General features: G+C 36.4%; 1 protein-coding gene across 1 annotated transcript; it reads left to right on the forward strand.

Annotated features, from left to right (window-relative positions):
* Positions 1–215: 215 nt before the first annotated feature.
* LOC145312634 (uncharacterized) lies at positions 216–16,422 on the forward strand. Its single transcript, XM_080151895.1, has 3 exons — positions 216–1,074; positions 1,113–3,408; positions 16,415–16,422. The coding sequence occupies exons 2-3, from the start codon at positions 1,833–1,835 to the stop codon at positions 16,420–16,422; spliced, it is 1,584 nt and encodes a 527-aa protein (XP_080008021.1). The 5' UTR covers positions 216–1,074; positions 1,113–1,832.
* Positions 16,423–17,344: the final 922 nt, after the last annotated feature.

A 17,344-nucleotide genomic window follows, 5' to 3' on the forward strand; every position in this document is an offset into this window, starting at 1 on the left:
TAGGCTGAAACACGCCACATAGCTGCAAGCGGCGCTAGCAGGACGGGACATTCCCTGCCGCCGATAGGCTGAAACATGCCACATAGCTGCAAGCTGCGAGCTAACATACGAGTGTAGTGCACCAGAACAGAGAAAAACTACGTCAACTCCGAGTATCCTGAGAGGCTACAACGCAGCCACCCATCTAGAAAACAGATATTATATCACATTTCAGGGATTACCACCCTAGTGTGATGGCCAAACAATAGATTTATGAGCAAAGCTTGGCAAACAAATTGTTGTGTTGTGATAAATCTAAGAATAGAACAGGCTTGGATTATTGTGTATTGTGATAACAGCTAAAAATAGAACAGAGTTGGTAAACAAATCTGTTATGCAATTGTGATAAGGACAGAAATAGAAGCTAGATGTAACATAATAAAGACCCTGATATACAATCAAAACAATCTCAAGCCCACAGCACAACAACAACAATACACCCCTTATTCCAAGGGAAGGGGAGGGGCCCCTCTCCATTGAAGGCAAATACAATCAGGGTGATATAATAGATAAACCTAGGATTAAGAAGAAAAGGCCCTATTACACCAGCACACAGTTACCCCCCTCCCTCACAGGGGGAACGGACGGAGTTACCCCCGTCCCCTCACGCGCTTCCCCCTTCCTACCCACACTAGACTAAGTCCGTCTGTAGTGTGGGGCTAGCGATCGGACACACAGAGCGCCATTCACGGATAGCGCAACAGAGTGCGGAAAATATCATAAATCCAACGGACGAAGCGGACCAATGAGAGAGCGAGTTGAGGGGTGAGAGCGCGTTTTCCCCGTGTGCGCGGATTTGACGGCGCGGACGCGCGTTACAAGGACAGGAGATTCCACGCACACACACACACACACACACCCACACAGGAGAGGGGCCATTCTATAGCATACATCAGAGATATTTTTTTAGGAGAAAAACTTGCAAGCTCCTCCCTCCCTGTCTACAGTGTGATAAGGAAAACTAAACCAGTTCCTTAAACCCGCTCAGACCCTCAACATCTTCCTAGCCTGCCAACCCTACTTCAAAGCTGAATGGTCAGTGAAACAAATATATGTATATATAAATACCCAAGTGATAAATAAGGTTGTTTTTTTGTATCATGGGTACAAGTAAGTGAATACTAACCTCACCAAACAACACTGGAAACTGATATGATAACTGAACGAAAGTACGCCCACCCTGTGGACATAGCCTGACTTGCTGCCCCACACTGGGCAGTGGTGGTGTGTACCTGGACCATCGACCTTCATAGTTGTGAACTATATACAGAGGAAGCGTGATTTTTTTGAAGCAAGGAGGAAAAGCTATCTAGCTCTGGGGATATTCCTATACACGTATATATATATATATGGGCGTGTAGCCATGTATATATATAGATAACCTACCTATCCATATATCCACTAGCGGATACGCTCCTAGAGACATCTGTGATACCTAACATATTCCCTGTTACCTTTAAGCTAAGATCCGCTGGTTGCCACAGAAATCAAGAGCTATACTGGAAAGGAGAACAACTCAGGCTCAACAGTTAAACAAGACGCTGGCACCAACAGACCAACCCCCTACTACTTATCATGGGGGCGCGCCAGCCACAGAAACTCTTGAGCCAGGAGGACCGAGCCTACGGCTACGTGGACTACCACCCTAATTACACAGCTATAGTATTTATACTAGGGGTGAGCCGGCTCGAACCTCCTTGCGGTGCGGCTACTCTACTCTGCTCCTATATCTACAAGATACTAAACTGTTATTACTTTGGCCTACTGTGTCGAGTACAGTGAACATCAAACACATGCCAGGTCACAGACCCCTGGTCCCTGAGATGCCCGTGTCTGGAAGGGTGACTGAATGTCCGCTGCACAGCTCCTGTTCAGTTGGTGCTCAACGTACGAGAAATAGCAATACTGGACTGGGGGTTGCTGAACCTGTAGGTGTCCTCCTGGGGGTGTTGAACAATGCAACTGAGCCTAATGAGAAGGTGACAAGCTTCAGAGACTTAGTGGCCAGCCCCAAGATGGACACTACTACCAGAACTGAGATTTCAACGGGGCCCAGCCCTAGGGCCAGTACCACCTGTTTCTGGGGTGGAAAGGTCCTCCCTGGCACTGGCCTCACCAATCTGGAGGATGGGGAGCTGTCCCAGGGGAATAGGCTCTTCACCCAGATGCCCGACGCGTACCTGGGGGTGGGGGAGCCGCCACCCAAGCCTCCCTGGGAGCCCCCAGGCATGGAACGACTGGGGACCGGCCTAAGGATGGGGACTGGTGACCTGCTGCAGTGGAAGACTTTACCCAGCACGGAGAGAGCAGGGTTGACCAGCAGCAGTGAGGCTGTTCCCCCACATTCCAAGACCAGATGCCGCTACGCTGTTGAACCACTGCACATGTCCCAGCCGAGTTCCCCCATGCTGCTGAAGATGGAGGCCCACCAGGATGCAGAGCTCCAACTAGGAAAGTCAATAAGAAGGCCACCCCTTGCCAAAACCAGAACCACCGCAGGGGCTCCCCACCAGCCGCTGACGGAGCCTGGCAGGGACGCAATACTAGCTGGCAACTCTGGCCCAACTCAGGTGGCTACCAACAGTCTGCTGACAGTCCGGAATACAGTTCAGGCTACCATCAGTATGGCATCTTCTGGGCCTTGCTGGTCCACCTGTGGGTACCTGTCCACACACTGGCCACAGGTACCCCCCAGAGATCATAGCCCCCTTTCCAACTGGCACCATCAACAGCCTTTGCTACCAACCACCTGGCATACCCAGAGGCAGGATCCCTCATGTGGAGAAGCACCTGCAGAAGCTAAGGCCGAGGCTGGCCTCGCCACCCAGGGGAGGAGAGCCGCTGTTGGATGGAAGGAACCTGTGTGTATGGGGAGGAGGCTGAATGTAACCCAGGAGCCACCACAAGCAGCCCAGCACCGCCTGACCCCTAGTAGGGGAGACCCTGTTTGTCAGCTGGTGCCCCAACTGGAGGAGGAGAGACCTGGCAGGTTGATACACCCTGGGGAAGCCGGCCTGATGGGACCCAGCTGGACGAAGGGGCGCTGCCGCTTCAACGGCCACACAGCCGCCAAGTGTAGAACCGGTTGGGACCGGGCCACGAAGAAACACCAGGCCGCCCAACAACCTGCATGCAACCCGTCTGCCACCCAGGTCCACCTGGAGGGAGATGCCCAGCCGTCACCCCAACTAGCTGCCGCCGCTGGGGCCGCGGCTACCCAGGAGTCTGTGTCTCAGATTGGGACCATGGTGGCCAGGATCAACGTGCTGGGAGGAGCGGCTGAACCCAACCGGGTTGGCCTGGACCTCAGCCGCAACCACAGGGGACCGGTGTCCGTAACCCCTCCAGCCTTCCGAGGGGAGAGTTGTGGTATGCGGCAGCTCTGGACCATGCAGAAACCAAGACATTATAGTGATGCTACGCACCTAGTTAAATCCTGTTATTCTACAATTATGAAGCCACCTGGAAAGATGTCAGATAACGGTACTGATTTTACCTCTCAGTTGTCCTGCAAATGGAGGGAGGGGTGTTACCCTTCCCTCTCCCATCTTAAGCACCGGAACCTTCCCCTTCAACCACCAAGTTATCAGCACCACCTCAACCCTGAGGATAAAGGATCTAAACCTGCCCCCACACAGACTGTTGTTGTCACAAGTAATCATCAAACCTTCCCTCTTTAGTACCCAGACCTACCACTCAACCCCTCTATGCTTATCTACCTATTGTGCTGCTCCATGGGCTATCCTGCCTGCCCCAGACAGGGATAGCCATCTACCTAACCATTGCAATTATCTATGTTTTACTGTATGATTTATCTTTAACCATCTTTATTCCTAATCCATATGTATTTATATTATGGTTAACTGTATTCTTAATCCCCCCCACCCTTTCCAGGGATGGGGAATCATGATTGCCCAAACTGACTATTGTATATGTATTATAATGCTTTTATGTTATGATCATTTATTCCTATCCATGTAGTTATTGTTTGTTGTATATAGCTTTAGTATCCTTTACACCTTCAATAAAGTGACAACTGAAATAGATGTTGATTCTTGTCTAGTGAATGCTAGAGAAGCGTAGCTTCTCTATAGTAAGGTGTCCACGTCTGTTCACACTGCCGTAGTCTTTATTCGAACTCTGGTGTCTGCCATTTACCCTAGGCGGATACCACAAATGTACTATTACAAATTCTTATGCGACCTGAATATTAATTAGTAAAATTTCTCACTTTATCTACAAATGAAGTACATGCGCATATATTTTCAGAGTAGATGTATACTTTTTAAGTGAAATTGTATATGATTAGAGTCGGTCAGTCTGTCCGTAAAATTTTCGTTAACATTGTCATATCGATTTCAAACTTTGCTTATCGATTCATACAACACTTAGGTACAATTTAGCAACACGTTACCGGAAATTCCATACGTTCATAAAATCATGGTAATTTTTAACTTTCGAAAATTATTTTTTATTGTATGCTATAACTAACCTATTCATCTGATTTTTGTGTTAAAGATTCCTGGGACAACAAGGTATAATATTATAAGCGAGGCATCTTTATAATCAAATCCTGTACAACAGTTATTGTTCTTTTCTTTCGGATTTTAGAGCTTCGTTTTTATGGACTTTCAGGGAAAAGACAATTATTGATAAATTAAAATACATCCCCATTGATGATAAACCAAATTAACCCTTTTATTGTGTTGCACTGTATTCCAGAAATCCCGAAAAATGACAAAAAATCATAGAGAGTGTATATTTGAAAATTTTGATGAAATTTTATTTAAATAGCAATAAGTATACATATATCTTTTAAAATAATGGTGAAAATACTTATAATAAGGGTTTTACACAAGGGGCGTCAAGGGGGGGGGGGTGTAAAGCTAGTCTAATAAGCACATTTCAGAAGCTGTAACTTCCTTTGTTTCTAAGCAACATTGACGGGAATCATATCAAAAGATATTACACAACCCAACTAACAATGTTTGTTAACCCTTATAGTCGGGGGGGGGGGAGCGACCCTCCCCCCTTTTAGTATTTTCTATCTCATTTTCTTTGTGTGAAAGATAGAGAGCTATAACTGAGTGACTTGTTTAAAATGGGTACGACACATAACTGAAAGTTGAATATCTCCATCCTGGTGGGCACAGGATGCCAGGATACCTGGCAGGATCATACAGGTAAAGAGCAAAAATATTTTTTTTATGACTTAAACTTAACATTTCATCTTACCAAAATACTAAAATATCCTATATTACTACATAAATGTGTTCAAGTCAATTTCCGGTTCCAGGTATGATCCTGCAGGTCTCCAGAAATCTTTAATTAACTCCTTTTACCTCAATTTTTTTACTTAGAGACCTCAAATTTTAAACTTAAGCTATTCTAACAACTATACATGACCAACTAAAATTTCATTAAAATCTGCCGCTATCTTAATGGTATCCTATTTTTTAGGGCCATCAAATAAGATCATAAACTTTGAAAACTAGTGAAATTTACAGCCCAATATCCCCTCCTTCCCTGGGTATGTGTGACCATTTAATTGTGTGCAATAAAAGTGGTATGGGAGTAAGGTATCTTTATGTTTCTCCTTTTTATTCTCTTTATGACGATGACAGGTACCCAGTATTCTGAAAATGTATACAGGTTTAAAAAGTGCAAGGGCAACTAACAACTAAAATACTGCTTCTGAAAGTTGAATTGCTTTTGGTGTTATATTGTTTTAAAACTCATATGTACTGAATATTTATAACTATGTAATGTACAAAATCGGACCTTGAATATGCAAGTCCATCAAAATATCTCAATAGCAAATACGCCTCTAGAGGCCTTTAGGGGCACTTGAGAGGGGAATAAGGGGGAAGGGTTGAAATCGACAATCATTTTTTTCGATTTTCGTTTTAAAATTAAAAAGTAAAAATAAATTGTCTAGGGTGTTATTTTTTCCTAGAGGGTAGTGGTGTAGTACCTTCCCCCAAAATAGTTATAAACTTTTCCAGGACTTATGAGAAGCTACATTGTAAAAGAGAACCACATCAGTTTAGCGGTTAGCAAGATCTTACAGTACAGACACATACATAGATATCCTGTTACTTTATTATAAGAATTGTTACTCATTTATTACTCGTTGTGTTTCAAGTTTGAGAAATATATCTTTCAAAAACTTAGGGCAAAACGGCCAACGTGTCATTTAGAGAAGTATCTCTATAACTACATCAAAATATATATATTCAATGATACATAATTTTATTATACCTTTTTTTTGTCCTTTATTCAACCCTTTAATTGTAACTAACTAAAGCTATTTTTAATTACTTTACTTAAACAATGTAATTATTTTAATATATTTAACCTATTTTCAGTCTGATATAAAAGTAGTTAGCCCATTTCTAATATTAAGCTGTTTCTACCATCTTAAAACTAGAGTATGCAATGCTCAATATTGAGAAAGTGACGCCTCTACTTTCTTTTAGGTCAATTTAAACCATGCACTTTAAAGTACTCTGCTAATTAAAATGTTCATTCAGAGTGGAGCATCATTAAATTTTGCACATATTCTTAAGTCTTGATAGCTGCTTATAAGAGATTCACTGTAATGAGATGTTTTATTAATGGTATATTCTTGTTTTTGTAATGATTTGCTCTTATTTACATGACACTAGAAGGCTTTCTATCTATTATAGTATTACATGTTTTTTTATCTTATGTAATAATTAACAAGGATTACAACATCCTTAAAAGCAAAGCTCTAAAATCAGAAAGTAGAAAAAAAGGCACAAAACTCTTTGAGAATGTCAGAGCCTTATAAACAGAAAAATAAATGTGTAAGTCTAAACAAAATAAACAAAATAAGATTACATAAATAGAGGGTTTTATTATAGAGATGCCTTGCTTTGCATAGTTGTACCTTATTATCCTAGGCATCATTAATACAAAAATCTAATGAATAGCATAATTATGTATATCATACTATAAGTTGATGGCATTTACATGCAGCTCATAGTGTTTTATCGTTTGGCAGCTAGTAGCCTTTTCGGTTCATAGATATTTGGACATAATCGTTCCCATTTAGCGTGAACTTCATTTGATTCAAATTTTCTTTTTCACTCACACCCTTACTAATTTCATTAATTAGCCATGTGTTTAAATATTTTTACTTTTAATTATGTTTTAATATTTTGAATTTTGTCTACAATAAATTTTGCTGTCACTTTGTGTCAGGGATCCTAAGGGATAAGATAATAGACTTTAAATTTATGTAAATAATCTTTGATGATACCCAAAATACTCCTTTCTGCAGATTATAAATATTAGTAATAAAATTTGGACTTTCATAGTTTGAAGAATATTTTGAACGTATCCAACTTTCTTGAACCAACGAGTGATGTAAGCATGTTTAAAAACTTTGGGTACCAGTAAAATATTCTGTCCAATGTCCCCTCCCTTCCTCCCTGCAGTGTCTGGTGTAAATGAAAGTTACTTTCTTTTACACCAAATAGAAAACTGGGAGGGAGAGGACATTGGACTGTAATTAATTCATTGTACCCACAGTTTTATAAACAAGTCCTAGCATTACTTGCTTTGAAAATTTTTTAACTTAAACTTAGTTCGATTTATTGACCACAGTTTTACCCTTAGTAACTGCTGAACTGATTGGGCTCTACTCTTCAGGAAACTTAGCTACCAGTCCTGCTATGGTTTTCAGCTATTTTCTTAGGGGTGAGATACTCATAACTCCCACCAAAAGATTATAACACACAGAAAACACGTGGGGTTGGACTTTCTATGAACACAGTAATAGTGTCTGACTGATTATGACGTAACAAAAAAAAATTAGCCAATGAGAGGCTGTTATTGACCAATGGTAACATTTATAGTGGCCTCTCATTGGCTAATTTTTTTTGTTACGTCATAATCAGTCAGACACTATTACTGTGTTCCTTTCTATGACGTCTTGGACGAAGCCCTTAGAGGCTAGGTATGAAGCCACTTGAGATTTATAATTAGGAAGAATAATTACCTATTTTCACTAAGAATCTAAATAGTTGCATATGATAAATCAATATTTTGTATTGAATAAATCTTTTAAAGTATTTAAATTTATTAATATTCTTAATTAGATGGATTAATATTTCATTTTCCATAATCAGAGCCTGTCCGTAGGTCTTTTCGTTAATTTAGACATGCTAGAAGTGTCCTCTCTCTTTTAAACTTTGCATGAAAGTCCGTATGCTCATTTAAAATATGCCAATGTTTTAAACTTTTTTAAAGATTTTCTTATGATAAAGTAATCCTATTAATCTGATTTTAGAAAATGTTTCCCAAGACAATAAGGTACAATATTATAAGCGAAGTATCGTATTTAAGCAATTTTGCACTAAAAAATATGTTAAATTTTGTTTAAACTCACATATGAATGTTCTGCAATAAATAGCAAAATATTGATCCAACATCTAACCACATAACTGATAATGTGTATGTATGAGGCATTAATTAGACTGCCTAATTTTAGATAGCCTGATATCTAGTTGCCGAATGTGTACGCAGTTTCCTGAGTGTTTCCCCATCCTAGCTCAATATTTACTACTAGCTAAAAAAGCTTCAAACTTTAAAAAAAATATCAAAATTTGAAAAATTCAAATTTATAATGTATAAATCGTTTATACATTCAAATTTAGATTTTTTGAGGGAAGTTTGAAGATTTTTAGCTAGTAGTAAATATTGAGCTAGGATGAGGAAACACTCAGGAAACTGCGTACACATTCGGCAACTAGATATCAGGCTATCTAATTTTAATATCATCTTTTTACAATACAACCAATTTTTAAAAATAGCAGCAATTCGAACAATTTGTTGAAATTTAAAGATGTAATACGTGGATTTTCCTAACGATCTGGGTCGTTTTTATCATTTAAAAAAGTAGATTAAGTAGATACAGAAAACAATATAAAAATTGCAGTTTTGTATGGTAACTAACCCAATTATAATAAAATATTTAAAACTTGTGAAACTTTGAGTTTTGACTTTCCGGAAATTATGTAAATGACTTCTCTTTACTTTTAACATCCAACTAAACTCAAGACTGATGAGGGTGCAATGTCCACCGAAATATATTTCAATAAATAGCTGGGAAGTATCAAAGACTTTTTCACTTAGTGAATTTATCATTCTCTCTCAGGGTTCAACAGATTAGTAATATGGTGTATTCACTCTAAATTTTACATCACTTAAACCCTCAAAAATATTCATAAGATGTTTGGTTGGGTTATATTGGGTTGCCCGGAAGATGTAGCGCCCCCGACGGGTTTTAGAAAAGGAAAAAAAATGACTCTTCCCCTCTTATTTTAAAGTTATTGTTTGAAAGCCCAACTAAATCTAAAAGTTTTATGTGTTCTAAGTAACAAAAATACACTCTACATAAAAAATTCATGGGGTATAGTCCCTTTCGTGGCAACGCCTCTTAAGGGGCGTTTTGTAATATTTTCACAGTTGCTTTTCTAGCCTCTGCGGCGGTGGGCTCTAATCCTGCGGGGCCAATTGTCTAACCCTGCTGGGCAATCACCTAACCCAACTTAACCTAACCTAACCTTAGATAACCTATCAAAAGGTACTGCGAAAATACGACAAAACGCCCATTAAGAGGCGTTGCCATGAGAGGGACTATACCCAAAATAAGTAATTTAACATATAAGAGTTCTTATCTGTAGTTTTTTTAACTGATGAGAGGAGAAAATTTTATGAAGGTTGAGGAGCGGATCAAGGATTTAAATAGACTGGGATTTAGGGCGGGAAACAATAGATGTTTGGGATAATTGATCTTAAATATAAGGGGCATCGAACACAACTGGTTTGGTTACTAAACAGTTTGGATTATATCATATGAGGTTGGCTTCCCAATAATCAGAGCATTTTCCTATTTCATCAAAATGAACCATATAATTGTATGTACCTATATGATAAATATTTCTTCAACTAAAAAAATATTTAAAAAATTTTAATATTTTTATTTTTATGATGGTGGAAAATTTGAGTTAAAATTGGAGAATCATCCAAAGAAACTAGTGAAACCCAATGATGTACATCCATAATGATGATGCACAAAATTATCCCTTCTGGAGATTTTAATTAGTGGTTGAAACGTTTCGTCACTTAACTTAATGAATCAAACTATCAATATTAAAAAAGGCCCCAAAGTTATTAAGCCAAAAATTAAGAAAAAAGATAACTAGTAAAAAGCCCTTCCAGATGTAACAATGTATCAACAATACAAACTCTAAAAACTTTAATGGTGCGCATTTGTAATTTTACAAAATAGCAGGGTAATTTTAGGCACAAGAAATTAATACAAACTACTTTTATACACAGGGAGGTTAGAAACATTGGACTGTAAATCATTCTTGGACCCAAATTTTTATAAACACTTCTCTTATTTATTGGCTTAAAGACTTTGAGTATTTAAAAAAAACATCCATTGCTTGCTTTAAATTAGTAGTGTCAAACCAATAGTTTTAATCTACAAAAGGGGTAATTTGTTAATTCTCAGTGGGGATGTACTCCTTTTTATCGTTAATCTAATTTGATCATATTAGAATTGTCCATTCAATTTCAAACTTGGCATAATAATTCCAATTTGAGCGTATCAACTCTATAATTGTCACTAGAAAGTCTGTACGTCCATTTAAAACATGCTTCATGCTGTTTTGAACTTTTGTTCACAATTTGTATGATGTACTTATCTTATTTATATGAAGAATGATTCCTAGGACAACATGGTACACTATTTTAAGCAAAACATCTCTATAATCAATTCCTTTGTGCATTGTCCAGTATTTACGCATTTTACAACAGATTTATTTACAACTTTGTTTAGATTTATAGATTGATATTCTACTTATTAAGTTCTGACAATCTACAAGTGGCAATTTTTGTTTCTTATTCCGTCTTATTATAGAGCTTTGTTTTTATAAATGTTGTCATTCTTTTTTTCTTGGGAGTAAATTTTAAAACCTTTCATTTAAATCTTAATGATTTTTGTCGGTCAAGGTCATGATGTAGAATATTAAGGGAAAGAGATATGCACTCACAAAACAAGGATGTCAACATCCATAAGATACAAAGCACAAAAATAATGGAAAGAAATACGGACAAGGAGATTTAAAGAGTATTTGTTGAATTCAATAATAGATTTCTTTGAGAAAAAATCGCAAAACCTTTTTTTACCTAATTTTATATTATTTAATATTAATATGTTGTACCATGACTGATAGACTGACGGACAAAGGAAATTGTAAGGTTAGAAATTGATTAAAATTAAAGAAAAGCTATGCCTCACAAAAAGTCGGAATTCAAGAAGATTATATATAAAAAGAGGAATATAATTTCTCGTATTTATTCGAATCCGGTGGATAGGAACCGGTTCTCATCCATACGAAAAAACTATGTCTAGCATCGTATTATATCTAGCTTTCTACGAATATAAAAATGTACAATCATAAGCTTAAAACTAGTTTTTTTAGCCCGTGCCTTCGGCATCTAGGGGCTAAAAAAAACTAGTTTTAATCTTATAATTGTATATTCTATATCCGCGGAACGCTGTTTATAATACGATGCGAGAAATAACTATTAAATGTTCTCTAAAAAAATTTCTATTTGCTGGCTTACAAACTTGTTGGGGTTTTTATTAAATCTTTAACTGTTTGAATATAAATCAAAGACAGATAAATGTTTATTTTATTTAATAATTTTATATAGAATAAATATCCTTAATCCTAAAAGGAATAATTTGAAAAATGTATAAAATGCATGTTATTTTTCATTAAGAGTTAAACATTAAATGTTAAATGTTTAACAAAGCAACACCCATAGACAACGATTGAACTTGTATATGAGTGGTTAGGCCCCAAGAGGCCCCATTTATGTATGTAATTTAGTGTTCTACACTTACAGGGTAAAAGCAAACATTTCAAGAACTTACCCACTTTTGCCGTCATTATATAAAGATAAAGTGATGTGTGTCAGTTGCGAAGGATCTTGCGAACCCCTGAACCGATTTGGTTCTCCTTTGCAAAAGATTTTTTGTTTGAATTTTAAACGACACTGAAAGGTCGCAATGGGGCAAGCAAAACTGGTTATAATCTTATATTTCTTTATTTTAACATCCGCGAAAAGCTGTCTACGTACAATGCGATGAATATATGAATAAAATATTTGTAACAATTTCTATGTACAAAATATGTAGTGTTCAAAATTGGAACCTTGAATAGCCTATGATCAGATGTAAATATATTCGTGGATATATTAAAAGGGGGAATATTTGTCGTCAATTTAGCTTGCTAATATGGACATCATTTTTTGGTCAGCTCGTCCATGCACTAACGGGTAGGGGATGAGAGTATCGTTATTTTAGCCAGCTGCAAGCATGACTTTATCAGACTACATGAAAATCTGGTGCAACATCCAAGAAATAATATATCGATTATATATTCAATGTTGTATTTTCAACTCTGACTCCTTGGTAATGATCTTTTAATTATTATCTTTCAAAAATATATTTTCAGATTATTTATGTTTTTAGGGTTGGGAAGAATTGTACAAAAACAAGGATGACAACATCCATTAAAGCGAAGCACTGAAACGGTAGGACAAACGGACATTAACACTTGTATGGTATCTGAACTGAATAATCAGAATTTAAAAGTATTAGAGTCGAAGCAAAATTGTAAGTAAATTTGTTGAATAACTGCTTGAAGCAGGATAATGTTTATGGACATACTTACATTTTTGGACTTTATTATAGAGTTGCTTCGCTTATAATATTGTTAATTGTTGTCCCAGGAATCAATATACCAAAAATCAGATCAAACGGATAATTAGAACACTTGAAAATTTGTTGTTAATAAAGTAGAAAATCACGTTTTTTAAAATGGACGTACGGACATTCTGGTAATGATTATAGAGTTGCTACGCTTTCTAAATCGTGCCCAACTACTACAGGAATCATCATGCAAAGTTTGAAATCGATAGGACAATTCTAACATGCCTAAATTAACGAATAAAAGCTATCTATCTCGGACGGACGTACGGACGGACGGACGGACGGACGGACGGACGGACGGACCGACCCTAATTATAGAAAAGCTTCGCTTTTAAAAATTAACGAATAAAAGCTATCTATCTCGGACGGACGTACGGACGTACGGACGGACGGACGTACGGACGGACGGACGGACGGACGGACCGACCCTAATTATAGAAAAGCTTCGCTTTTAACAAAGCTCGTAATAATACGTACGTTAGTAACTGATAGCTCTATAATTTAAATATCAAAGTAATCTTATCATTTCAAACTTGGTATGAGGATTCCTGTAAAAAAGAGGTACGATTTAGAAAGCGTAGCAACTTTATAAGAATCAGTAGGTCCAATTAAAATATGTAAATTTTAAAAACTTTTTTGACACTTTTTTTAATTCTAGCGGCTTCGCCCCTAGCCTCTAGGGGCTTCACCCCAAGAGGTGATCAACCTAATTTATAATTTTTAGATTTAAAAAGAAAAAAAATATTTTTTTTTGAGGGGGGGGGAGTTTGTCGACCATCCCAGGACCAGTAGGTATATTCCCTGAAGAGTAGAGCCCAGTTGGTTCCATGATTACCGAGATCTTAAGCTTCAGACAGACAGACGGACAGACAGACAGACCGACATCGTACTTCTTTGTATCATAGATATAATAACAAACGAAAAACTATCTGCATCTATATTCTATATATTTTAGAATAAGGAGAAGGGTTTTCTTAGATCGACTATTCACTTTAAGGGAAACAACCCGAAAATTTATGTTATAAATGATCTTAAACGTATTGTATGAGTCATAAACGCCTAGAACAAAAAGTAATTAAAAATAATAATCACCAAGGATAAAATATATCTTTAGGAGATACTTTAATATATTTTTCTAAATATTCAATAGGGTCGTTCATATAATAAATGTATAAGTTTAGATGTATAATTACCTAGCCCACTTGTCAGAGACCCTTTTCATCTGCTAGCAAATTGCTTTCTGTTCTTTTGTAAGAACCCGCCTGTGTTTCCGACGATATTAGCAGATTTCAAAGACCCAAATTTCAAATCGGAACTAGGTCCCCGCCCTGTAGACAGAGTTACATATGCCTCCTCTATTATTTTACTCTAATGTTCATATGATTGTATAATTGTCACATGAATCACCAATCATTAAAAAATTGTAATAAAATTCCTCTAAAAGTGTGTTTATATTATAGAATTATCAATATTACTCGATTTTATGAATATCGATTCCTGGGACTTTTAGGATGCGAGGTATTTCTATAACAATATTTTTTTTTTAAATTTCGAATAGATTTATTCCAAAAATTTGGTCAACCTCCTTCTAAATAATAATAAATATTAAAGGTATTGTTACTCTAAATATATTTGTTAATGATTGTTTGTCTATTCGATTGAAACTTTTTTACCAGAGCTCGATCTTTAAATCGTTTATAGGTGATTTAAACCGGGGCGATTCATTTGGCGCACCATCAAATTATTAATATCAATCTTTAAATCGAATTTGCATGGGTGATTTGAATCGGGCAGTGGCGCGGGCCCGGCGCGCCAATGCCACTCACCGAGTGGCATTGGCGGTTTAAATCGGGGTGATTTATTTAATAAATAAATATTTTTTTTTAATTTCTTTAATATTTTATTGCAAAACTATCGTGAAAACATTTTTATAGTTATTTTTAAAATAAATTATATATTAATGTTTTATATAAAATACTATACTGACACGGTATTTTATATAAAATACCTTACTGCTTAAGTAATAAAGTTGTACTGGCGCGGATCGATATTTTAGTGAGTGCGCAAGCGATTTAACAACACCGCACCGAAAATCTTTTAAAAATCAGGTGCGCTGTGGCTTACCACCAGCGCGCCTACAGTTCACCTCTGAATCGCCCCGATTCAGCGCGGCATAAAAACGATTTAAAGATCAAGCTCAGTAAAACAAGTGAGGGAGGGACATTGTTCACACTAGTCCCCAAAGTATTTTAACAACTTTGATGAGTTGGTTCATTTAGTTGAATGTCCATACGTTTCAACCACTATTTTTAATATACAGATGGGTAATTTGAGTAGCATCATTGAAGATGTTATCAATTTGTCGGCCATTGTCTTATCGCTTTAAATCCATGATCAAAACATAAGTTCCTCTAAATATAAAACTATATTTTTAGTCATAAAAATTACGGCAAAATATATTGTGACAACGTACAGCAAAACAAGTTGTAGATTAGCTACGCTTTGATAATAAAACTAGAATAAATGTTGAGCACTAGTTCCTAACCTAGCGGGGTGGATAGTTGTAAAAAACACCCCTAATATAATAAAACGTGATGACGATGCCGTAAAAAAATCGTTCCTTATTGAAGGTGGAGATTTTGTGTTTTATACTTGAACTTCGTCATAACTGAAGATATCAAAAACGGTTTCTACTGCTGCTAAGTCAGGCTAGTAATCCTCTTAACAAGATGTTTAGTTGCCTCTCTGTAGTTTGAAGATCGCTAACCATTGTACCGATATGGTCCCCCTGAACAGTAAAGCTTCTTAACAAAATTTTAAATCATTCTAAAATTATCACAAAGAAATTATTATTTTGCCTTTAAGAAAAATAAAATTGGAAGTTTAGAGGAGACTAACGCCCTTCCCTCAAGTGATACAAAAATAGGAATAAAAACAGGCACTTTATATAACTCCCATACAAAGGCTGTGTAATTAAAGAGTTGGTTATACATATTCCAAGGTTGGAACCTCACCCTCCCAATCTCGATGTAGGAGTTTTTAGGAGCCAACCACCCCCCCCCCCCCCCCCCCACATTCCTCCTGAAATAATATTATTAAATACATATTATTAACATAGCATTTAGGAATAATAGCTTTAATAAAATTTAAAATTAGTTGTTTTTTGGAACACTCCCCCCGCCCTAAGATTTAGTATTGAAATGAACCTTTCCTTAGAGATGTTATGATATTGTAAACTTTTCAATTCATATCACGACCAACCCTTCATAGCCGTTTACAGAGTAGCTTTTTACATTAGTATTACAGTACAATTGAAGCCTAGACTACCTAATTTTATTGGTGTTATTATATTTTGAGTATTTCATCTTAGAACCTGACTTTATTACTGTCACCAAAAATAGTTTACACTGTAAAAAAAAGTTTTATCTAAAATAATTGTATTACATTTAAAACTCACAAAAGTATTTAGCTTTGAAGTTTATTATGGATTACAAATTGTTTCTTTTACAGATATATACATTCTTTTGATGCTAAATATAAACTATATAATTGTAGGTGGTTAATCTCAAGAGTTGTTTTAAGGCACTAATTTTCCCAGCTTAGCAGACAACCAACCCTTTTATTGCACGTTCTTTGTCAAAGTCCAAGAGATTTTGAGGTATATGACAATTTATTGAACACCCCTAATTGTGATAAACAAAATGACCACTTCTATAGATTAAAATAATTTTGACAAAGACTTCCAATATTTAAGCCATCAAATGAGAGAACATGTGTATAAAACTGTGGGTCCCAAAAACAATTTATGACTTTTGACTGTAAAATCAATCTTTTCGAGAGAAAAAAAACTTTGCTAGTCACTTTTCCAACAACTTTAATTGTGATTTTTTTAGAGTTCTTTGATTAGATACAGGAAGCCATTTAAACTCCGTAAAAATTGGATATATTTTGATAAAAAAAAAATAACTTTTTGGTCATATAAGAGTAACATTAGATTTGAAAAATAAAAATGGGTGAAATTTATTTACTGTTTATTCCTACAACTTGCTCTTAGGTTGGCAGATTGGTTTTCAAGTGTAATGAAACCCATTCTATCATTCGATGACTTAAAACTTAGTGAACTTTTATTAAATTCTTATTTGCTATCACAGACTAGCACAGCAGTATCGTAACTTTTCCACCAATAATTTATGTAACAATGTTTGTCATAATTGGGGATTTACACCAATTTATCGTTCATTGTCCGATCCCTCAAGTTTGAAGATTTATGATAAAATATTTTGATGTCACAGCTAATAAAAACAGCATAGTCCAATAAACACAGGAATTTGGGTATCATCAGAGAGAGAGAGAGAGGGGACAATGGTCCCCAAAGTTTTACAATAATGTTTTCTTATTTGTTGGCTCTTGGGGACTTTGACTGAATTTTGATTGTTTTTTTTATAAGGTTGAGTGTTCAAACATTTCAACCACTAATTTTAATCT

This window comes from Acartia tonsa, chromosome 2, assembly GCF_053477335.1.
Source record: "Acartia tonsa isolate MP-2025a chromosome 2, ASM5347733v1, whole genome shotgun sequence".
Taxonomy (NCBI): domain Eukaryota; kingdom Metazoa; phylum Arthropoda; class Copepoda; order Calanoida; family Acartiidae; genus Acartia; species Acartia tonsa.